Genomic DNA, 25191 nt, shown 5'->3' with positions numbered 1-25191 from the left:
TTTTCTTATTGATAGTAGTGATAACTCTCCTGAGTAGTCTGCCACTTGGAGAATGATTTTCCTGCTGTTGAGGATGGAAAGAGATAAGAAAACATATGTAATATTCCTGAGACAGAAGTAATGCTTAGTGCAGGATCAAGGAATCAGACCAGCTTCCTAATCTAGAAGAAGTCTTAACTTGGACTGGAGCTTGAAATTCACAGTGCTTCTAGTACCTGTGTCTGAATTTCATAAAGTACAGACTGGGAACGAGTTTGGGCTACAAGCTGACTCTCAGTTTAGCTCCTGTAGTTCTTGGGAAGTGATTGCATTTCAGACATAGTAAAGTAAAGGAGTTCTAGAAGAAAGCCATCACATACATAGCTGCTTAAGTTCTCTGTTCTGCAACTGAGTCTTGCTGAAGAAGGGATCCTCACTGGAAAGTCGGAATAAGACTAGTAGGAAATGTTTTGACTAGCAGGTGCTCCCAGAGGTCTCTCAGAACAAAGGCAGTGTTACATGATGCCTTTTTGAATCAGGATCTAGGGCTTTATACTAACAGTAATTTTGGAAGTTGCCAGAAAAAGTTGTCAGATATGTGACTGTGGAAAAGGTCTTTGATTTACAGAAGGAATCAGATCCTTAAAAGGCTATAGGGTGCTGTTAATTCTGCCTTGCTAAACATGTGAAGTCTTAGAATCTGAGTGGGCAGGTGAACTGTTTTCTCTGGATTCAACCAAGAAAAGTGCTTCTCTGAAGAAAAAGCAAAAGTCTTCCCCTATATTAAATGTTTTTCCTGGAAGTGGCATAGTAAACGTACCCATGTAAATAACCAAAGCTTTGCTAAAGCTCTCTCTAATTACAGGTGATTCTCTGAGAACACCCACTGAGGAAGGTGACCTTTATCCTCAAAGGAACACTTGTGTCAGAGTGGCTTGTTTATTTTAAAAACAGCAGTGAAGTCTTCTTCTTGTACTTTTTCAGGAAACTTATGGTGTGCTGTGTCCTCTTTTGGAGTAGACAGTCCCATTTGGGTCATCCTTTGATGGCTCTGCTGGTCATGGGATAATTAGGAGTAGACTGCATCTTCTGAGTTCTGGTTGCTCTTAAGTACTGAAAGGATAAAAAAGGTTTGGGTTTGAGGCTTTCAGATAGGTTATTTGATTTTTAAATGAAGGATACTTTGCTTTCTTTCAGTATGGATCATTACTTAGTACTCTTGGCTAGATTAAAGGCTAGTAACAAAAACGTATTGTCCAGTTTTCCAGAAGCAGTGCTTAATTGAACAGTAGTGCATTGCCCAACCAGAGATGAAAAGATTGTGCTCTTTAGGGATATGTAAGTGAGTGACACCTGAAAAGAGCATAATTGCTGCAGTCGGGACTGCTCCTAAGGGCTGAGCTGACTTGGCTGTGTGCCTCATAGCGCACACATCATCAGACACCTCAGTGAAGTGAGGAGATAGTTCCCTTTCGGAGGAGTCTGCTGAGAAGAGAGCGGCACAATAGAAGAAGCTGCTATTTAAAGTAGGAAAAGAAATGGGCAGCAACGGAAATGAAAATAGTAGGAAACAGAATGACACCACCAGAAACCTTACAGAGGAGACATTGTGGATTGCAGGCTTATTTCAACATAAAGTGGGATTTGCTTCTTCTGAACTTGTTGTAGTTTGAGGGATCAGCACCCAACCCTTGGGTGGTCACTTCCTAGGCAGACTATTTAGGGTGAGACTCTGTTATGGGAAATCTGGAATAAGTCTTCATCTTATCTCAATTACATGAATACTGTACCTCAGTTCTAACTCTGACATTCCTAGGCCAGAATTGCCACTGATACGAAGAACAGAGCACCTCCCATATGAAGACAGGCTGATAAAGTTGGGGCTGTTCAGCCTGGAGAAGAGAAGGCTGCGTGGAGACCTCATAGCAGCCTTCCAGTATCTGAAGGGGGGCTATAGGGGCTCCGGAGAGGGATTCTTCATCAGGGCTTGTAGTGACAGGCCAAGGGGTAATGGGTTTAAACTTAAACAGGGGAAGTTTAGGTTCGATATAAGGAAGAAGTTCTTCACTGTGAGGGTGCTGAGGCACTGGAACAGATTGCACGGTGAAGGTTCCATCCCTGGCAGTGTTCAAGGCCAGGTTGGATGGAGCCTTGGGCAACATGGTATAGTGTGAGGTGTCCCTGCCCATGGCCTAGGGGTTGGAAGTAAATGATCTTACAGTCCTTTCCAACCTTAACCATTCTGTGGTTCTGTAGTTAGCCCTTTCTTCCTGCAGGCTAAGTTTTACTCCTAGTATCTCAGTCTTGTAAAATTCTCCTTCTTACTCTCTGAAATCATAGTGACTTATCAAGCAGTACTGCTTTAAAAGCTACCTGTTTTGTTTTTTTTTTTATTTTCTACACAGTGCAAGCCTCCTCTGAAGGTGAAAGACTTGTTTGTTGATGTACAAGATGGCAAAATCTTGATGGCACTACTGGAAGTCCTGTCAGGACAAAAGCTGGTATGTATACGTTAATGCTCACATATTCCATTTGGAGATCACCCAAGTCATGTTACCAAGAAAGGATATATTTGCTGTATTGTTTTTTTTAATGAATTCTGTTTCTGTGTTGTCTGATATGCGCTTAATAGGTCTGCTGATGCTCGATGTAGTTGTGCGTTTAGTTCTGGTGTCCTGGCTAAGACTTCATTAGTCTTACTGATAGGGTATATATCAGAAGAGCAAAGCTTCACTTACCAGAATCTTTTTCCCTCCTCCTTTCTTTGCAAGAGCTGTAGAAAGTTGTACATACCAGAAGTGGAAACACCCAGTACAAATATAAATGACCAGCTAGACTTGGCATAATGTTTTCTTTCTCCATCAGTCCTGTCAGCAAGTACTCTCTTCTGTGTCGGTATCACACTTGGATAAGAGGAAACCTGTTCTGCAGCTGTCTCACCACTGCAGATGCACTCAGACGATGATGATCTACAGTGACTGAGCCATCTGCATACTGCAGCACGAATGGCCTCTGCGGTCACACATTCACAACTGCTTGTTTTGTAATACACTTGCAGTTTTGGGGAGCAGTAGTAGAAGCTTCACTGTCTTTGTGTGCATTCACAGAGGTTGCATTGAAAGCCAGGCTGGAAAGGAATTGAAGGGGGTGACACCTCATGGTAAACCTGAGGCTGTGCCCAGCAGGTCAGGGAGGAGGGCAAGGCAAGAGGTAAGGTCAGCTGGCTGGACTTGTTGCACTGGCAGTTAGGTGTTCCTGCACACGTGTGATGGAAACTGTGCTAAAGTGGAACTGCAGGGAGACAGGCATGCAACAAATCTGTTTCATTTCTGCCAAAGTGAAGGTATCTGCTTCCCACCTGCCTGTGCCTGCAGTGAAAGCTGCTCACACTTCCTAATTAGGATCATGCAATTCAGTTCAATTTAAGAAAAAAAGATAAATCCATTATTATGTATTTTCAGGTAAATTTGATCCTGTGACTGAACATAGTTGGGGCATGATTACATAAATAATCAATGTGGCAGGTTGAAGAGAGGGATAACATCTGGAAAGCAGGAAAGCTGGTTGCTAACCCTGTTTTGCTACAGGAAGGGCAGATCATGTAGTTGAAGCACTTTACTGATCAGCAAAGATGACAGTAATTTTACAGAGGTAGGTTACCTTAGTCTTATTTTGCCTCTGTGTCAATAGTTTCTAAGCTTCATATGACATGGTGAATAATTCTACTGTTTTTACAAACAGTGTGGCTTTTATTTTTTCTAGATGCATGAATACAAATCTTCAAGCCATCGCATTTTTCGTTTGAACAACATAGCCAAAGCACTGAAGTTCTTGGAGGATAGTAATGTGAGTATATCCAAAGGTCTTAATGTTTTCTCTCCATGTATGTTGCAAATTATATTGAAATTGTAATTAATCTGATGTGCTGCATGTATGTAAGAGGAATGTACCACTTAAAGGCACTATGACTTACCTTAGCAGCAAGGCTGAAAAGCACATAAAAATGCACAGCGAGAACACCTACAGAGTCTAAAACAAGGATTATGTCTTCATTTTATAATGTAAATGTTCAACAGGATTAAAGGATCAGGAATCCGATATTAAAAGGAATTAAAAAGAAATGCAAGTAATTCTTATGAACTGGGTCTTAGTGGCATTGCTTCAGTTCCGCTGAAGGTAGATGACTTGGTCAGTAATATTTACAGTATTACAAATCATGTATTTATCTGGCAAACTCCTGCAGCAGCTGATCATGAGTCAAAGGCAGGAAAAAAATAAATCTGAGAACATGACATAAAAGTATAATTCCAGGAATCAAAACCTTATAAGGATATAACTTCCTTTGCAGTCAGTGTGGTATTATTGCAACATCACTTTCTATTGTAAGTGACCAAGCAAGATGAGAGCCTGTAGCTTGAAATTATTCATACTTTTTTATTTGTTTATTTCTTTCTTTATTATTTCTCCCATTAGGGCTTTATTCTAAAGCCCTGTGGATGTGGCTCGTATTTTGAAAAATTCCTGCTCTTGAAAAATGTGAGAAGCAATGGAGGCAAGAGAAATCCTAGCCATGTAACAACTCATATATATGGTATATCTAGGTCTTTCAGAAGGAGAAAACAATTATTAGACTACGTCCTATAAAGGACTGCAGTAGGGTTTGAACTTTATGGGTGAGGAAAGATCCAGTGTGTGCTTATGGGCAAAACCCTGCCTTGCGTGGAATGCCACAACAGCAACTGATGTAACTTTGCTGCTTCCCTGCAATGAGCTTAGCTCTTGCTCCAGAGATTGTGGCGCCAAGCTAGTCATGCAGGACAGTCACTGAGAACCCTCTGTGGGAATGAGCATGATGTGAGGTTCTTAGTGGATCTCTTACAACCTCATGGATGTGGGAGATTTAACCTCCTTTGCCTTTTTCCCCAGGCGATGATGTGAAAGGTTAAGAGGTTGTCCAGTAACTTGCAGGTATTCCAGTCTCCTTTTTGAAACTCCATCAGTAGGGGCTGATCTGGCCCCTCGATGTGTATGTCTATGTGTCCTGCTATAGAACTGCTGAGAAATATTTCACATTTTCACATATTTCTTAACAGTTTCCCAGTTGATGCTTTCTACCCAAATGCAGCTCAGTTCCACTGGCAGATGGCATATTTTTCTCTTGGTTGATATCAGCACATTACAGAGCTGCAGCTGGAGCATGTCTGGTTGTCAGGACCTCACTACAGGACAACCTAGAACCAAAATGAGCAAGGCCAGGCCTTGCTCCAGGAGAAGCCTTAGACACAGGCAGCCTTTTAATTAGTAGTGCTAAAACACCTACTTTTCTATGGATTTCTTGTTTCCTTAAGGGCAGGCATCCAGTATCTTGTAGCCAGGTATCTCTACTGAGCTGGGTGACAAACGTAAGCAGCAGTGAGAGGACAGAGCTGACACTGAGAGCAGTCTAATGATAAGTACCACTCACTCACCATTTTGAAGAAACTGCTATTCAGACGTACTAGGTCTTAAAGGTTTTCCCATGCCAAATACCTTGGAGCTAGCAAGAAATCTGAGCCTTGAAACATGACAGCTAGAGGTGTCTTCTTGCTAAGATTGAAAACTGTTGTGCAAACCACGAGATAAAAGTTATTTTGCTTTACTTTTTTCAGTTTAACCAAGCCGATTAGTGAAAGTGTTGGCAAAATGCCTTGGTTGCCAAGAGCTTCAGGGTTAGATATTAAACCATAGTGGGTGGAACTCATCAGCGGACGCTTCTGTAGAACCAGGACAGCAGGGTAAAGCAATGCTAAGTGATTCTTCATGCACAGGATTTCTCAGTGATAAATGAGCTGTATGCTGGGCTTTAACTCTGTCTGGGTGCCATGTGTAGTGCGGACGGCTTCCTTGCTTCCTCCCTCCTCCATGACCTTTGCCAAAACCAAGTCTGTGTTGTCAAAGAGAATAACATCCTGGTGTTATCAGGTGAAAGAAACCACAGTGTGGGAAAGTCTAGAGTTTGCTTGGATTAGGCAACTCTATCCTTTGCTAACTGATTTAATCAGAACTCTGTGACAAGCTATGTGAGGTGAGATAAGCAAGGAGAAGGGGGATGCATAGCAAAACAGAAGTAAGCAGATCTTATTACGACTTTATTTTTGTATGAGAAGTGGCTCTACTTTTTAAGAATAGGATCCCCTGGAGACGGCACCATCTTGTTCAATTTTTATAAGAAGGAAATGCATTTGTGGTTCTCAGGGTGCAGAATTGGGCTCATTTTTGTTCTGCAGACTGTGCTGGGGGCTTGAGACAGGAGTTCCATGAGCAGGGCGTTTATGATCAGGACAAATTACCAATAACGTAAGATTTCAGAATTGGTTTTTGGCTGGTCAGTCAGTGGCAGAAGTGTTCTGGACATGCCCAGAAGTCTGGGTGCACTTTTTGCATTTACCTTGCTTCTTTGAATTTGGCTCTGAATTTATGATCTCTTCTACAGGTAAAGCTTGTTAGTATTGATGCAGCAGAAATAGCAGATGGAAATTCCTCTCTGGTTCTTGGACTAATATGGAATATAATCTTGTTTTTTCAGGTAATGCAACTTGAATACTCTAATCATACGTGAACAATCTTCCTAATATCAATCTATTCCAGCTGAACACTGCTTTTCAAATTTATTTTTCATCCTAAAGAACATAATTAAACATGTCAAACCTGAGCTTTTGCCTCCTAATTTTATACCTGCAGCTGTTTCATTTTACTTCATTTGAACTATTTTGGTGTAAATAGGAAACAATTTAAGACTTGTTTCACTTGGACCAGAATTAGAGCTTCAGATTACCCCTTTCCCTTCTCTCCTGCGCTTTGTCAGGGTTCTGTTCCAGATTCCCTGGATCTGAACCAATGTCTTGGGTTTGGTTCCAGGTCACAGTTTATTTTCAGTAACCTTTTCTAGATTTGGTACAATGTGGTGGGAAATTCCATGTAGAATCACTGATCTCTGGAGGCTTACTCAACATGGCAAAAATTTGCAACTGATGTATGATATGGAGAAAACTCCAGGAACAAACTTGCCAACAATGTTTTCAAGCTGACAAGCAGGTATTCTTTATTGCAGCGCCGGGAGACACGGGGCATAGCTCCTCCTAACGTGTGTCTCCCTACTGCCACACAAGCCATCCTTTTATAGCCACTGGGCATACATACATATTCATGAGGCTACATATGGATTACATAATTTTCCAGAAAGTTCCCCGCATGCGTACAGAATTGTGGTGGTGGTCTCTGAGGGTCGTTTACTTCTTCCAACAATCTTCATCACTTCTGGCAGCCTTTGAAGCATGTGCAGTAGATGCTCATACCAGTTTAATTGGTTCGTTAGCACCAGAGACATAATAATCCTCCTATCCTCCTACTTATCAGTTAGTTTAACTGTAGCCCATCCTGAACACCTGCGTTTCCCAGAAACTCCTTATCCCTGTGTCCTGTTCTTCTAGACTGCTTTTCTTAAACTATGTCACAACTATAACGATTTATCTTGCGAGAATTCTCAATATGTTCTCTAGCTGTACTCTATTTTTTTTCTCTATGTATCATGCACCTCAGTAATTTTCCATTGATACTGTTACAAAGCCATCAAACTTAACATTACTTAAATCTAATTCTAAAGGTTTCTATATTCCATTTTGTGATTTTTGTGCCCCCTTGTTTCACATCGAAGACCAAATGAAAGATCTTGAAGGGCCTGGAATGGATAAAACTGATTTGAGCTTGAAAATTGATTTAGCCCCAGGCTTAGATTAAAACTGGTCTATAATCTACATGTATTTTGAAAATTACCTTCTAGATAATACTAAATTGTAATGAACAGAGAGAGATGGTGGAAGGGTTCTGCAACTCTTGTAAGGCAGTGAGGCTTTTCACTCTCTTTCATTTAAAAAATGGCAATAGTTTAAAAATTTATCTCAAAGTTGCACTGGGGTTTCTCTCCCTAGCTGAGCTCCTCAGGTTGAACAGTGCTGCACAGCACCAGTTTGGCCAGACGGAGTCACAGGCAGGGATGCTGTGATGAGAATCTGCTGCGTCAGCAGCAGAGGGCACGAGGGACCTAAGAGCAGCAGAGTTGATAATTTGGAATCAAATGTCAATGCTGACCAAGGACAGGAGTGCTGCTGCAGGTCACCATTTCCTAACTAAAAATATTTCAATCAAGCAAGACCTGTGAAGAGAACAATTTCAGTTAAACATTTTTGTCAAGGACATTGTCTCTGTGCTTTTTAATGCAAGTTCGCTCAGTTCAGCCTGCACTGGTACTTTGCCCTTTCTGTTTCCTGGGGTGGGCAGCTGGGCTGCTGCTGGCTGTCACGCCTGTGCAATGCAAGTTGGGAATTATAATGGGCAGGTCTATAACTACCTCTTAAAATTCAGTTATGCCACTGTCATCTTTAAAGTTTTCATGAGAACAAGCACCGAGTTCTCTATGCAGCCACTGTTAAACAAGAACAATGTGTGTTTTGCCTTTTATTGCAGATTAAGGAGCTGACAGGCAACCTCAACAGGAACTCCTCCTCCTCCAGCCTGTCCTCCGGGCCCAGTGGTCCGGAGTCAGACACATCCCACCCCAGCACTCCTAGCGTGGAGAGAAACATGTTCATTACAGTGAAGGATCAGCGGAAAGCCATCAGAGCCCTTTTAATCTGGGTACAGAGGAAAACCAGAAAGTAAGCTAACAAACCCATGTACAAAATCCTGTTTTGCCACCTGCCGTCTTGAAGCTGAATCTTTCTTCTCTTTCCTTTCTCTTCCTTCTCTCTTTTCCCCGTGTGTGTGTTACTGTGCACAGTGGCTTCTTCTGCTTTCTAAGTTTGGAGGTGCAGGGTCTCTGCAGGGGGGTATTACTGCTATTACCATCTGACAGCAGCCATTTAACCCTGAAGCTGTGTGCGCTGCTGGCTTAATGATTTGAGCGTTAAATGTTAACTTGTACGACTCTGCTTGGCACTGTTTAAAACAGGATCGTTCCCTCCTCCTCCTGCTCCCTGGCTTTCCTGCAGTCTTTTTGATATCTTTCACTGAGTAAAGGGTAGGCACAAACAAGGGGTGAACTGAAAAAACAAGTATATTGAAAGGTTTCAGCAACAGCCTTTTAAATTAAGTGGCAGCCCCGAGGCAGCTTCTTGTGTGCTGCCGAGTGCCTTGAAGGACAGAGCCCCTATTAAAGTCGCTCTTTCCTCAGAATTAGAGAGGGGAAGGCGATGAATCTTGAGTCGCTTCTCATGAACATGTAATATTTGGATCCATTTCCATCGCTCAACCTATCTCTCTATAATAAAAAGGCAGTTCTTTCACCAAAGCATTTTGTATAGTAATACTTTAACCTGGCAGCATTAGATTAAAAAACATTAATGTAAGATGTCTAGCACACGTGTAAATGCCTAGAATGTATTTTATATGTATTGTTATCGGGGGTGACGACTGCCAGAAAGTATTAGAGAGGGCATGGGTCAAACTTACTTGTAAGTTGGATAACTGAACATTTGGCATTTTTGTCTGTTCATGGATTTTTACATCCAAATCTGTCTATGAACACAAATGTTCTGTGTCTAGTATTGAAAATACACATCTACATTTTAAATACTTGGTCCTGCAGGTCACATAATCCCTTGGTTATCTTCAGTGAAGCTAAGGGTGCTTGTTGTGCAAATAAATCTGTCCCATCAAGATCCGTAGTTCACTGCTGCCAGTGCAGACCATAAAGAAACCACAGGTTTAGTCCCAAAATAATGCTGATACTGTCATTAACAAGGAGGTGGTACAAGGAGAGTGAGGACGAAATAAGTAAAGGCCATAGGCTTTTCAGTTCAGACAAAGAGTACAAATTGAAAACATAGGAGAAAATTGTTCTTGCAACTTCATTATTAGAAGCATAATAGCATCATTATAATCCTGCTATGCAGTGATCTGTGCAGAAGTTTCTGTTCTGTGGCTGTACTTCATTGCAAGTTTGACAGTTGTTTTTTCCTCCAAAACTTTGAGCATCTAACACACTCGTGGTTTCTACATATACTGGCACCATTTGCATTTGGCAAAGCAGTTTGCTGCTGTAGAAGGCCAAGTACACAAGAATGTGAATCATTCATGCTTATATTTTTAAGTATTTAAGTGTTGGCAGTCTTCCCAAGCTATGGTATTAAAATGCTGGAGAGCAACAGAAACAGGAATCACATAGACATTTGGTTTTGTGAAAGTTAAATGTGGTTGCTGAGTTCTTGAGGGCTTTGTATTTACTAGCTGCTTCCTACAGGCAGGTTGATGTCAGCTGTTGGCCACGTTGATCCAGTTTGTGAATCCGTGTGTTTTATGATGGTATTTTGTGTGTTTCAAAATCCAAAAAGATCTCAGATGTGACTAGTGCAACTTCAGCAACCTTAATTCTAACCTTCAGGAGGCTTTGAAAATGATGATGCCTTTTCTTTGGATTTCGTAACACAACCATCCATGTGAACTGTGTGTAATTCTGTTTAGGTATGGTGTTGCAGTTCAGGACTTTACAAGCAGTTGGAGGAGTGGTCTTGCTTTCTTAGCTGTCATAAAAGCAATAGACTGTACTTTGGTAGACATGAAGCAAGCACTGGAGAAATCAGCTCGAGAAAACCTGGAGGATGCTTTCATCATAGCACAAAACAAGCTGGGTGTTCCTCGGCTCCTAGAACCAGAAGGTAAAATGCCTACATCAACCTTGTTGGGTAACATTCAAGCTATAATGAATTCACGAATATTGTGTTGTGATACCTACCAAAAACCTCCCAGTGATTAGGCTGTTGACATAATCAGTGTGTTAGGCTGATTGATAAGAAAAATAAAAAAGAATTGGTACTGGCTTGTAGTTGCATGCTTCCAGTCATGTTTGTAAACTACTTGGGAGCAGAGATCTTGCTACAGTTTTAGTTGGGTATGGTGGTCTTGGTTAATGTTTAGATGCTATGTGACATCTGCATTACTAGTGGACATTAATCCCCACCCTGTTGTGCTGAGAGGTGTCTCAATACATGAGCACTGTTTTGTAAGACCTACAGTCTGCAGACATTAAACGTCACTCCAGGATGAAGGGTATCAGTCTGCCATACCAGGAAAATGGGTAGATACCTATTCAGATGTGTTTTCATCTCCCGATTTTTCCTTTACAATGCATATACACACACACATATATATATGTAAATATATGTGTGCGTATATGTATATAAATGAAGCTTCTTGCAGTGTTTTTTACTGAACTGTACTAGACAGGTATTAGGCCTTGCTTTTATGACTGAAAGCAAAGATTGGTTATGTGTGCTTTCATGGGTCACCTGTAAGGTGACTGGGCCATCCTGCTAAAAATAAACCTCTGTGCTGTCACTCAACAAGATCACTGTCTAGTGACAACAACATAAATGACAGTATGAAGATGGATGAAAAGGGACCCTGATCAGGGTTTGGTATGTGTTTGGAAGCAGGAAAAAATTGGTAAGAGTAAGACATTGAGAACTCTTTCAAGTACCATCAACAGTGAAAAGTACTTCTTTTATTTGTCAGAAAAGTGTTTGTAACTGTTTCTTTCATCATGAAGGCAGGATAAATGTCTGATGATCTCTTCCTCTGCAAGAATGTTTTAGAGCCATGTGTGCTTAAGCACCTTGTGCCTGTCTCCATAGATATTATGGTGGAATCACCTGATGAACAGTCAATTGTGACGTATGTGGCGCAGTTTCTGGAACACCTCCCGGAGCTGGAAGCGGTATGTGTTTATTCCTACATCATGCCATTTTTTTTTATTTGCTTTGGTGTACTTAATAAAGTCAGATATTGCTGTATTTATCTTCTAGGTTTCTATTTAAAATAAACCACAAACTCAGGTTTAATTTTTCACAATTTTGTTAAATCCAGTCAAATGGACTTTCATTGGTGATTGCTGAAATGCTTTATGTAGAATTATGCTTTTAAAGATTTACATGCAATTATAACTTTCAGAAGTTAAACCTGGTTACATAGGGTTCTGCTATTTTGCTGTATTAGTCTTAAATAAGGCTGAATTTTATCCCTTCATCTATGATGATTCATTGGACTTTGAATTTCATTTAGACTTCTAGCTTCTCAAGTTTGAGGACCACAATCAATCTGAATTTATCCAATATCAGAGACAAGATACCAGAGGCTGGATCTTGTCAGTGCAGCAGTCAAAGCCCTCACTGTAAGCATGAAATACATTGCAGCTTAAAGGTCCAGGACTTCAATGCAGACTTTATCAGAAACAAAGAACTGAGTAGTAAGTAAGGGCTGACAGTGTCAGGGATTGACAAAGGTCTTTTGGAGAAACAGAGGGTAAATTTACAAAAGAATTAAGGGATAGGAGACAGAAAATGCAAATTAAAATGGGAAGTCCCAGGAACTGGGGAAAAGATCTGCATAAGTTGAAAAACTCTTCTGGAGGCTACTTGTAGTTCCAGACAAACTAAGTTCAACATAGTCTTTTTGGTTTGAAAGGATCCCTAAGGGACTCAATGTCCTTCTACTATCTGGGTAAGTTTGTTGCTAGAATATATGCACATAAATGATTGCTCCTGCATGAAAGGCATTTCCTCTCCTTTCTTGACTGAAGGTTCCAGTTGGTATGAATTTTGTAGTTTATAAAATTGGTGGGCATTACTAAAGTCACTGGAATTAAAATTATTACAATAATCTAATTACTATTTTTAGATTAGATGAGCAGTAAGATTTGTTGGCATGAAGTCTTGTGGGCATATTAATGGACAAAGAAAAAGACTACATTTTTAAAATACAGTATATTGGAATGGAATTAACTACTATATTAATATATTTCACAGTGAATTTAGTGGGCTTGTTAGATTTATTTTATTCCCAGGGTTTGGGATTGTTTCAAAAGGCCATGTCAGTTGTCACTACAGGTGCAGCAGGGAGAGATGAATACATTAAGAACTGAGGAGTAGCCTTGTCTGCATTCTAATCTTCCTATACAAGTGGCTTCTTGACGCTCAGCTTTGTTCAAGCCTCTTGACTTGCCAAATTGGTTTCTCTACTTTCACAATAAGTGAGTCATGAATTGGCCATTCACAAGGTAATGGGATGATGGGCTAAGCAGTTTTTCTTCCTGTAGTGTTTGGGAAAAGTAAAATGGTATCTGAGGTATGATTTGTCTTTTAATGGTGTATCATCACTTGTAGGAGGACTTTACAGATCCTGACAAGGAGCTTCCAATTGAGTCCACATATGTTCACATCAAAGACACACTATCAGAAAAAGAAAGTAAAATCTTGATTTTAAGTGAAAGTGAAGAAAACATGTATACTGTTAATCACGAAAGGAGTCATCCTGCTCCTCCAAAGGTTCATATTCATGACACCTCTGAGAGAATCCTGTCAGAAACTGTTTCTGAAAAATGCAATGGGAAATTGAATCGCATGTCAGGTGATTCACAGGAAACGTTTGAAGAGGAGCCTCAGAGGCCTACCTCACTGAAAATTGTCAGTTTAGAATCCAGTTCCTCTTGGGACGTTCTAAGTGACAAATTCACACCAGGTGAAGGAGGCATGTCTGATGATCCACTGAAACAGAATGATGACCTTTCTCCAGCTGTTCTGACAGATCAGAAAAATTCTGTTGACTCTTTCGAAGACTACTCTGAAGAATTAACTAAAGAAACCTCTACTGAATATGACAATGAAACTAAGAGCCTTTCAGCCAATACTTCTTTAAGTCCATTATCTTCGACTTCAGGTATACTTACAGATGAATCTATAAATAAGGTAGAAGAAAGCAAACCCCAGACTTCAGTTCTTTTACCAAAAGATACCTCAAAACAAGAAGATACGCGTAAGTATGTTCTTCATCTTCTAAATGAGGAAATACTGAATATTCCACAAAATGAGCATACAGAGCAATCACCTACCTTTGAGACGATAGAAACTAACCATTGTTCACTGAATGGTTCTGACCTCAAAAGCCAAGAATTATCTACACAGCATGAAACATCTGATGACTCTCTCTCAGATGTACCTAAAAGTCCAGAGGATCTGGACAGCTGTGATGAAGTTGAGTCTTCAGCTGAAGTGCTGCCAAGTTCTTCGAAAGTATCTGTAATACCCCATGATCTCTTTTATTATCCACATTACAATGTTCCCATATCAGCAGTTTTGAACGCTTACCTTGAGCCCTGTATTGAAGATTATGATGCTGGAAATGATAAAGCTTCTTGTGAAACAGTAAGAGATGTTTTACACAAGAAGGTCTTACCAGAACAGGACCACAAGGAAGATGCTCCAGAGACAGACTTAGGGAATAAGCCAGATGTCCCTTCATCTGAAACAGAAAGTGAGAATGGCAAGGAGGAAGCAACAGATATTAACAGTCACGTGAATTCTTCCAGTGAAAAGGAAGTGTCATTACTAGTAGAAGAGTTAGAAACTGAAGAAGATGGCAAAAAGGTCACCAACCATCGAGATTCCACTATTCTACAGCATCCTGAGGTTTTTTATTTTTTGTTATTACCAGTGTTTCTTTGTGTGTATATGGGGGATTCACATCTGACTTTAGTGGTTTTCATTTGTTTTAATTTTGCCACATTTTGTAGAAATATGTAACGTATACTTGGTTTCCTGTCCCGTAACTCTGCCACAGCCCTCTACTGGAATGAGTGGAATTGCAGATCCCTGGGAAGTTCTGATATTGAAAGATAGAGTAATTCCTAATATTAAGAGTACTGCAAAAAATGTGAATTTTAATTCTATTTAAAGTAGTTTGAGGCTCCTGTATAATACTTACGCACAAAGATTACCACAAAGGTATTTTAATAACTTGTAATGAGATGAACAGAAAGTAACATTGCTGATGTAGAATATAGGCAAAGGTAGTTTTGGGCTGAATCCAAATAAATTTCCCTACAAAAACTTAAACTAATTTGAGTAGGATAAATTACATGGGTAAAATGAAGGCTTTTCTATACTGAAGGAGGAGGAGGGGAGATTTTTGGTAATTATTCAATATATTGGATTTAGGCAGCTCTTCTTGCAGACATTTACTGTGAATTGTCTTACATGTTTTCCAGTGTAGTAATTTTAGATAGTGTTGTTTAGGAATGAGTGTCTATTTGATGTTACTCTATGTGTTGCATAGACGTGCTGGGAATGTTCTGGTCCTGACACTTACTAGAGTAATGAAGTCAGTCAATTTGCAGTTAGCTTCAAAGACTAATTCAGGATAGAGTTAAAAGTTTTAGCAGATTACTTCAAAGAGCCATGTCATGTCATGATTCCTTACATAAAAAAGAACTTACAACTAATTGTATGTATGTTGAACTGATGATGCTTTATAGCTGCATATATCCAAAATGACTTTCAAGAAATGAATTGCTTTTTGTTTTCTTTCAATCTTGTACTACATGCAATTTAGCATCTGAGTAGGCTGCACCACTAAAATACTTGGAAAAGTGGGGAATCAGTGTTGTTGTCTAATGCAAAATGTTTCTTAATTCCAACAGGACATAGTAGAATATGTAGAAGACTTATCAATAGACATAAAGAGATCAGAAGAAAGGAGTAATGGGGAGGAAGAAGAGGAAAACATGATAGAAGAAGAAGACTTGCAAATCTCAGAAGCTTCCACAACTATTCTGTCACAAGATAAACTGGAAAAAATTGCTGTTTGTCAGGAATTGACCAGGTATTTCACATTAACTTTGTCTTAAATGCATCTAACTGGTATGAATGCCTGGTCTTTTGGAGTGTTCCCTGTCCGCTGGATGTTTCTTGTAGACTTCTCTTAGGAGCAGTGTACTGGGACTCATTGGCTTCTTCCTCTGTTTCTCTTAAACATGTTGAATGATTTATTGCCAATGGGACTTGATTTGAGCTTGCTATGCAAACTTTGTTACACAAAACCCAACTGGAACCCCACACATTTTGAACATGGCAGTGTTACAACTGTTTTTCCAACAGAAAGAGTTTTTTGTAACATAGATGAAATAATCTATGTGTATTATGACACTATGAAGAAGCGTAACACTGCTTCACTCCAACAGATATTTGTTAGAATTTTTTTCTGTCTGAACAAGTGAACAGCCTTGTGGTAGACTGACCTTGGCTGGCCACCAGGTGTGCACCAGGCCACTCTCTCTCCCCACCCCCAGCAGGATAGGAGGAGAAAATAAGGTGAAAAACTAATGGGTTGAGGTAAAAGCAGTCTGCCTCATTACCTGATGAAAAAAGCAAAGGCCACATGTGGAAGCAAAGCGGAAGGAGACAAGAAAAAAATAATTATCTACTTCCAGTCAGCAGGCAGTGTCCAGCTACTTCCTGGGAAGTAGAGCCTTGACAGGCACAGTGGTTGCTTCAGAGGACAAACGCCTTAATAACGTGTGTGTGTCCCTCTGCCAGCTTACTCTTTTCTCTTAGTTTCAGTTGCTAAGCACAGCATCATATGGTATGGAATATCCCTTTGGTCAGTCATGGTCAGCTGTCCCTGTCGTGTCCCCTCCCAGCCTCTTGCCCAGACTAAGCCTACTGGCCATTGAGGCAGGGGGTTAGAGAGACAGCCGAGGTGCTGTTCAAGCAGTGCTCAGCAATAGCTGAAACATTGGTGTGTTATCAGCACAGTTCTAGCTATAAATACAAGGCTTAGCGCTACACAGGGGCTGCTATACTGAAAGTTAACTGCACCCCAGCCAGGCCCAGTAAAGTTAATTTTACTCCATTTTTCTGTTCCCTCTTACATTTTAATTTAGTTCTTAGGTAATGTATTCGAGTGGGACATGAACTGTAATTTGCTGATGCGTATCACTGTGGCAGTCTAATGAATTTGAGAGAATTAGAAAAACTCACTGTCTCCTTCAAGCTCTCTGTTCCCTACAAAGTCTGTTCTTTATTTATAGACATCCATAAAACCTGGGGTATATTCTCACTTAGATGTCAATGATGTCAAAGATGGAAGAACCATATCAGATACCATTTTTCAGAAAAGATTGCAATTTGAGCATATAGATTTTTTATTGTGGGTTAGATTTCCTAAAGCCATTTTTTATATTACTGATAAATTCAAGTCCATATTCTAATACATGCTACAGTGCATGTTTGTGGTTTTGCATAGTTTGAAACTAGCATGTGCAATTGCAGTGGCTGTCTTTGAACTACAAACAAAACTTAGCTTTATGAATTTAAAAACTTTGCTTTTACATACATTTCAGAACCGGTGATGGTGATTCCAACATTTATCTCCGAAAAAGATCTCCGAATACTTCTGAGGAGGTAAGTGTGTGAAATCTGCCTATCGCTGTTTCTCTATTTCTCTTAAACTCAAAAAAATTCACATACTGGAAAAGAGTCTACTCTATATAGAAAGCTCTGTAATAATACAAAGCCGTGTGACTTCTAATAATTTTAGTGCCAAAACCAGGCATAGCTGGAAAGCTTTACTGAACTCTCCTAAATATATGGAACTGAACCTTATTGAACCTTGAACAAACCCACAAAGAAACAGCTAATACTACAATTAAGTGTATTGTAACTTTGAGGCTTAATTTGTCCTAACCACTTTGCTTCTTTGAAGCTGCCTTGATTTGCTGCTCGAATTTTTTTTTGTTTGTACATTCTTTGCATGTTCGACAGTGTGCTGGTCACAGCCCTGCAAAAATGCTGAGTGTCTTTTGAGGTGTACTTTTTAATGAAAGATTGGGCTCTTTCCCTTTCCTTCACAGTAGTGCTGTATTATCTCAATAGGAGTTGCTAAGCCTAGAAGAATTTTGGTTGTAATGTGAAACTGCATCCTCAATGGCAGATGTAATTCATACTGGTTTCTTGAGAACACACTATACAACTGAGCTCTGGAGTTTCTATTTTCTAAATCAGAAGGGAGGGACAGAATCAGTAATCCAGATATGGTCAGCATGGATAGGAATATGGCTCTTTTTGGCGCAAAATAAAACTCTGAGCATCCCAATGTTCAATGAAATGGAGATTTCACATAGATGCTTTAGTTTTGCAGTGCTGTCAGAGCTACTGACATATATATGAATGAGGAAACCTTTTCAGATGAATGAAAGCACTTGAAAGAAAAAAAAACAATCTTATTTCACATTTTTTTCCAGTTCTGTGTGTGACCCAGACTGCAGTGGTAGATGTCCTGGCAGGGAATAAATTTATAAGCACACTTTTAATTTATTTGAGCAGAAGTTAGACTTACTGTGTATAAAACACACACACAATTACCATCTTTGTGAGATGCTGATTTATTTATTTTTTTATATAATCTATTCCTGTTTTGTTTAAGGAAACCTATGGTGTAAACGAGCAGAAGATGACAGGTATGAGTGAAGATCCATTGATCATCAGGTGAGTGGTTCTTATTCAGAGAAGCCTTTTGCATGGAATCCATAACTACTAGGTACTTCTAACAATGCTACAAAAGGATATTACCTGTAATGGTAGAGATTGACTTCATGTCTTGTGTAATGGCTCAGAGCCCATATTTCCCATAGGTATAAGGTACAAAACTTCTTAACCGCTTGATCTCCCCCTTGGCTAAAATGCTTTATCTTGACTTGAGAGGAAAGCTTCAGCTGTCTAAGCAAGATTGTCAGCACTTTCCCCACATGGTGGATATTTCAGACAAAGAAAAGTGGGATGATTTCCAATGTGAGGTCTTCAGACAGTGATGACTCTTTCCTGGTTTGGAAGACTGTCTAGACAATGTTTAGTGTGGTCAGTGCTAAGGAAATACAATACTTCAGTGGAGTTCTGGCCTCTGTTAGAGCACACATGAGTTTTTATAATTTGTATGTGTGTTTAGTTTAGATTTAGCGTGATGGATCCTGCATGCAGAATGTCTGTCCCTTTGGTATTAGGACTTACGTATCTATGAGAAAAAAGGATTGCTTTAGATTTCCCCTCTCAGCTGATACTGGTTAATACCTCCCAGAACTTCTAGTTAAAATAATGGTTGCATTAAATGCAGAAAACACAGAAAATATTATTGGGATCCAGCATCCTGGTCTCACTTATGCTTCTGTTAAAAAAAAACAAGCATGAATATGTGTCACAGTTATGCCTGTTTGCAGACTGCTGATATCGAGCAAGTGTTTTGCAATACTCAGGTATATATCCAGTATAACAGCTGAGCAAGTAGGATGCCCCAAGCCAGAAAAAAGGACTCATTAAAACATGCAAAAACCAGTTTTCTCCAAAAGTAGATTTACAAAAAGTCTACCAGAGGGTGATCCCTATAGTATTACAAAATCATAAAATGAGTATACCATCTTGTGCCTTTTTAAGTCAGTCCTTTTCTTGCCTTTGTGAGAGCTCAGTGGGCTGACAGAGTCCATCAAGCTTTGCCCTTATGAAACGCACCTGGAATTTTGGAAAGCTGGAATTCTGGAGTTGTCCTGCAAAACCCCAACTGCTAGTTGGTTTCTGGAAGCCTTAGTTTTACTTTTTTTTAATGTTCTGGTGTCTGACATGGGTACCTCTGAAAGTAGATGGCTTCAGGAAAAGGTATCAAGTCAGATATAGTGTATGAGTATTGTGAAAGTGTGGTATGTGTTGCCCACAGCTATGTTTACTGTTCTGGATATAAAAGGCATCTTTTTAACTGATGGAAATCACCTTAGATCAAACAACTGTACTGTAACAGCATGTATTTAAAATACCTGAGAATTTGTCTGGGATTCTCAGAGGATTAATGGCTATGTACATTGGCTCCTAAGAGAGCACACTGCTGAAGCCCCTTATGCACTTTCTAGTCTAGCTTGGACACCAACTGACTATACTGAAATGGTTCATTAAAGGGATGTCTTTTACTCGGTCTTTGATCTTTACACTAAATATTAACAGTGAGGAGTTTTCTTCTTTTTCCTGCATTTTACCAAATTCTCTCCTGTTTTCAGGAAGAAAAAGGACTTGGAAGCAAGTGAGACTCCAGCACCAACTCATGAAATTACAATTGTTGAGCAGCCAGAGCTATTCTACTTCATCATTTTCTTCTGGGTGCTGGCCTACTGCCTTTTACTCCTTCCACAGCTTCTTAGCAACAAAGTTTGAGCTCTATGATGTGTGAAAAAGTAATAGATGGTGTCTGGATTGCTTTGTGTATCTGCATATGAATATGTTCCTTCGGGTGAAGCACAAACAGAAATGTAGGACCTGGTATTTGTGTTTATTATCAGGCTGTCCTCAACTCCTCTACTGTTGTGCTATGACAGTGTCTTGGCACATTTTATATTATGATAATTGTGTAAATATATATAAAAATTACCTGATTTAGTAGATGCAATTTTGTACATTTGTGCCTTGCTTTATAAGATGCTAAATAAAACCAGATATTTATCAGTAGAAATATAAACAGTTCAGAGCTCTAGTCTTCAAAAATTGTTCTTCTGGCTTCATTTGCTTATGTAGGGCCTGACAGCTGTGGAAGAGGGGTAGTGTTGACTTGCCCATGAATCAGCCCACCTGAATAGAAATGTTTTATCATGTTTTCCGTGAAATTCTTTGAGAGACCTAGAGGCAGAGCGGAGCTGCAGGTGGTGGAACACACCCCAAGAATTGATTACAATTCCAGTGGCAATCCAGTGGAGCAACAAAATCAGGTTAAGGGTTTTATTTGGGTAGGGGAGTTTGGGTTTTTAGGACTTAAATTGATTTTTATTCTGCACCTTCTGTTATGTTTAATTTGCAGGAATAAGTTGGGTGTAGAGAAGTGTGAAGAACATACATGCTACCTGCTTCTTAGGGAGGGATCATATGGGAAATCTTAGCCCAGAAACTTCTGTAGAGAACACCTGAAGAAATAGATGTTTTATATGTTACTGATGGCCATCTTTGGGAAGATGTTCAAGAAGCTTAATAATATATCAGGAACAGATACCATGGGTTTTAGGGTTGGTTGTTTTTTTTTGTTGTTGTTTTGGGGTTTTTGGTTTGGGTTCTTTTTTATTTAAGCACCTCACTGCTTCTGAGGCTGCTTCTGCTTCCTTTTCTCTGCTGCTTTTATTTACCAGATATGTGAAGACTTCTCTTTCTTGAAGATACAAAAAATAATAGGTAACCTAATTTGCTGAGGCTACTGTTAAGTCGCAAGTGCATGGTAAAAGGATCAGAAATATCCCTTGAGTGCTAAAGTCAATAGAGAAAAAAAATACATATGTAAAACAAAATACGGAGGAATGTTGACAGCCGGTATTGACTTTCTAGTGCAATTGAATAGACTCCTGTGGCTTGTCCATGGACACTGTTGAGCCACTTCTGCATCTTGTAATTTTTGTCCACATAATGATCACTTTAGGATAATTTGATTTAGGATTTTTACCAGAGAAGGTGTACCCATGCATTACAGGATAAAAGGGAAGTTTTCAAATTCAGTTTAATAGCAGTAACTTTTCTCTGTGTGACTTACAGTGAAGTCATAGTTTTGCATCAGCACATTTTTAGTTTCATAGTATGCTTTATGAGGCCACACGTGTTGCTGCTTCCCCCTGTAAATTCGTTAGATTAGTTGCACTGTGCTTCATAAAATGAGAGGCTTCATAATTTACACTGTGAGAAATTTAGAACATATGAGTAGAAGTCTTACATATTTTGGTTTAGCATAAGGTGCATCTCTGCCCTGGCTTAGTTTTCAGCTAAAGTACCTGGGACTGGGACACATCAGATATATAGCAATTTATTTGCAGGTATTTAAAACCTGTTTGTAGTTATGTTACCTGCTGGGGTAATCCTAACTGTCCATTACACTTCATTGTTCTTTATAAGCTTTTTGTTTCCCTGGGATTTTTCTTCCAAGTTAGAATTCAGTAGCAGCAATGCATGGCAGGGGATCTTGAACACTGAAGATAAAATTCTGATCCTCTTTCAGTCAGTATAAAACTGGGATCTTTCCTATTTTGCCCTGTCACTGTTGACTATAGATTAAAAATCAGATCTTTTGTGCTTGTTAAGGAAGAGATCCAAACTTCCCGACTTAATTCAGTGTAAATCAACATAAGCAAAAAAAAAAGTTTTTCATTTTGCTGATGAAAATTTTCACTATTTTGAGTAATCTGGTTTTGTGATGCATGAACCTGTTTGTGTTTGTGAAAGACGACAGTGGTACTTTCTTCCAAAAGAAAACCTTACTAGAATTTTTCAAGATGCTTTCTTGAAGTAGGCTAAAATATAACATTTGAAGGGCCAGTGCTTTTTCTCTGAAAGAATAAAACTTAATACAAGAAACTTTATATCCTTAATCTGAAAACCAGTGAACACCAGGCTGAGGTACAGCAGCTATTTAATAGTGGCAAGTAACAATGTATGTTAGTTCAGAGCAAAAGCATTGACAGCTCTTCATTATTTGCCACTCTTCAAAGGCTCATTTCATTTATGACAACTTTTTCTGAGCCTTTTTCTTCTTTCTGAGCCTCTCTGGTTCTTCCATGTTTCTTAATCTTCAGCAGAGATTATCTGGGGTTAGAGTACAGACGCTTCGTGGAGCTTTACAGCTATCAAAGTTAATCAAGTAAGATCCCTTCTGTCTTCTTCTTGCTATGAAAATGAATCAGAATGAAGAGGTCTTTGGCTGTCTCATCTGAACAACTGTCATCTGTAAAGAATGAAAAAGCGAATGGGAATGCACTGATGCTGGCAATTTCATTACACAGTATTTTCTTCCAAGAGGGAGAAACAACAAGGTTTTCTTTCTTACCTCCCACTGATGAACAGTGACTGAAACAACAAAATGAGCAGTTTAAATGTCAAACAGCATCCAGCAATTGTCTTGATCATCATCTCCCAGTATTTAAACTCATGTACGCTTTCCAGCCTATCCCATTAAGAAATGGAGATTGTTTCTTCCATACAAAATAGATCAAAAAAGTACTAAATTGGTCCACAATTTGGACTGAAAGTTGCTTTCCATATTTGGGGTTGTTTGTGGTTTTGCTATAACAGAGGCAGTGGACCTCACTCAGCTCTCCCATAGGTAAGGATATCCAGGGTAAAGAGTTAAGATTGATTATACTGGTATGCTCAACTGTGCATAAGAAGAGACTGTACTCTTCATGAATTTTGCCATTACTTTGCACTGCAAAAATGGCATCTGCGTAAACAGCAGCTTCCCCCACCTACATTGACTTGTAAGCCTGCATTTCTTCCACAGTGCAAGATCCAGGCCCTGTGTAAGTGCCCTATTCTGAAAACATTTCTTGTTGTCAAACTTTGTGTCCTATTCTGAGCTAACAGTCTAAAAGCCTGATTGTTAAGCATTCAGGCCGGCAAAGCCTATTTTAACTTTCTGGCTAGAGGACTGGCTTGAAGTAGTGCAGGTTTTAAAGACTGGTGGATGAACCATCATCAGTCCATTTTCCATAACATACATTTGAATAAGGAAGTTTTTCCTGAATTTTTGTCTGGGTTTTTGGAAAATGCCGAACTTGAACTGACTGCGTTTGGTATTTTGATTTAGCATCAAATTCAGATACACAAGGGTACTGATCTGTTACGACTGCTTCTAAAATCCATTGTTGTTGAAGAAATGTGTGGGTAGCAGAGTATTGTGAAGTGTGTCAGGAAGTGCTTGAGGATCACTGGATAAAGAATTGTGTTCACAGAAGTGCCATTAAAGACTGAGACAACTATGCTGGATGGTTCAATGTTATTGTAGTCATGTAACTTAACTGCAAAATGTTTCATTGTGATTTTATTGGAAGTGCAAGGAAAATATGCTATTGAAGACAGAACCCTGCTAAAAATTATGGGACAGATGTCTTAGAGTTCAAGAAATAATTTAAATAGTCACATAATCTACAAAAACTTGAACACAGCCTTTGCCAAATTGTAGGAAATGATCAGTGCAAAGATAGGGCAAGCACAGATTACAGTAAAAAATGACAATCACTTTTCCATGACATGAATATTTTTGATGGTTGAGCTCTAAAATGTATTTTTATTGAGTTTCTAGATTGTAATGAATGTGTCTACAGAATTTTATGCAAAGCTTGGGAGTTCAGCTGTTTAAAAATGATTTTTTATATAACTGATTATTTTATCTATATATTTAATAGTAATGTAAAACCATTTTAAGAGTAACTATAAAATTCTGTGTATGTGATATGATTATTTATTAATTACAACTTGTGAGAATGAACATTAAGCTATGCATCGATTGTGTCATCCATTTGAAAACTGGAACTGCAAATAGTAGAAGAGTTTCTAATGAACAGTAACTTGAAAAATGTGGGAAATGATTGAATATGATTGTGTGATTCTTAAAGCTGCATAGCAATATGTTATTTTGTGATACTAAACTTTCAGCTACAGTTGCAAAGTATACTGAGTGATTAAGCTACTTTCTTCCATTAAAACTTCCTGAGGCTGAAATTTGTACCTGTTGGTATTTGGTGTCTAAATACACTTAAATCTTCTACATCTTCTGGAGACTCTCGGTTTACTCCAGCCCACTAGACTGACTGTAACTTCTTTATGCAAGTAGTGTTCCACTGAATTTACAGGGGTACCATGCAATACCCAGTGATTCTGGTTTTTAGGGTTTTCTGCATCAATCCCCACAGAATCAGAGCTTTAGAAGATTAATTTGACCAATGTATTTGGGATCATACTCAGCTGTCTAACAAGATAATAGTTATAATAGTGCATTATCACTTATGCTGGCTTTAAGTACTTAAGAGTTCCTTCTTGCCAAGCGCAAACTTGAACGCATTTAGTGATGTGTTCAGCTCTTCTACTTCTGTGGAAGTCAGTGCAACACATCTGTGTGCTAAGCAGACACTACAGGATCTTTCCTCAAGGGAACTTAAACTGGGGTTGATAACACAGGCCAGGAAGTAGCTGTAGCCTCTGCATTGCCCTTTGTGCAGGATCCCCTCAAATCCAATGTACACACACAGTGCCAACGACTTCAGTTAACCCCAGTATACAAATAGCATTTGTTTGCCTAAATTCTGCAGGATCAACCCTCTCTTTCTTTTAGGAAGTTAACAGCTACTTCCGGTTTCTATTAAGAGAAGAGCAGCAGAGAACAAATGGCTGGAAGATTATGGTGAGGTTATAGGCTGGGATGTGGCCATTAAAGTTCCCAAACCTGTACAGCTGAAAGCTCTTACCTTGATAATAGTTTGCTTGCTGTTTTCCATTGAACTCATAGGTAGTGGACCTCAATAGAAGTAAAAAACCCTTAAGTTTTGTTATTTCCACACTGCAGGGTTTT

At 39.3% G+C, this 25191-nt stretch overlaps 1 protein-coding gene across 2 annotated transcripts in view; it reads left to right on the top strand.

Moving 5' to 3' along the window:
* CLMN (calmin) overlaps nt 1-24350 on the top strand; it is an 83519-nt gene extending 59169 nt beyond the window's left edge. For both annotated transcript variants that reach the window (XM_061463932.1, XM_061463931.1), the window contains exons 3-13: nt 2385-2480; nt 3742-3825; nt 6452-6544; nt 8482-8672; nt 10477-10670; nt 11646-11728; nt 13173-14474; nt 15485-15666; nt 17186-17246; nt 18268-18329; nt 19880-24350. In XM_061463932.1, coding sequence (XP_061319916.1) covers nt 2385-2480; nt 3742-3825; nt 6452-6544; nt 8482-8672; nt 10477-10670; nt 11646-11728; nt 13173-14474; nt 15485-15666; nt 17186-17246; nt 18268-18329; nt 19880-20033 — 2502 coding nt within the window. In that variant the 3' untranslated portion in view covers nt 20034-24350. The remainder of the gene's footprint in view (nt 1-2384; nt 2481-3741; nt 3826-6451; nt 6545-8481; nt 8673-10476; nt 10671-11645; nt 11729-13172; nt 14475-15484; nt 15667-17185; nt 17247-18267; nt 18330-19879) is intronic.
* The last annotated feature ends 841 nt before the right edge of the window (nt 24351-25191 follow it).

The sequence above is a fragment of the Pezoporus flaviventris genome, unplaced genomic scaffold, assembly GCF_033815535.1.
Source record: "Pezoporus flaviventris isolate CSIRO_AGI_PZ_B2104156 unplaced genomic scaffold, CSIRO_AGI_Pfla_v1 ptg000036l, whole genome shotgun sequence".
Lineage (NCBI taxonomy): Eukaryota > Metazoa > Chordata > Aves > Psittaciformes > Psittacidae > Pezoporus > Pezoporus flaviventris.
The sequence above is the reverse complement of the archived record's forward strand: the minus strand, read 5'-3'. Positions and strand labels throughout refer to the sequence as shown.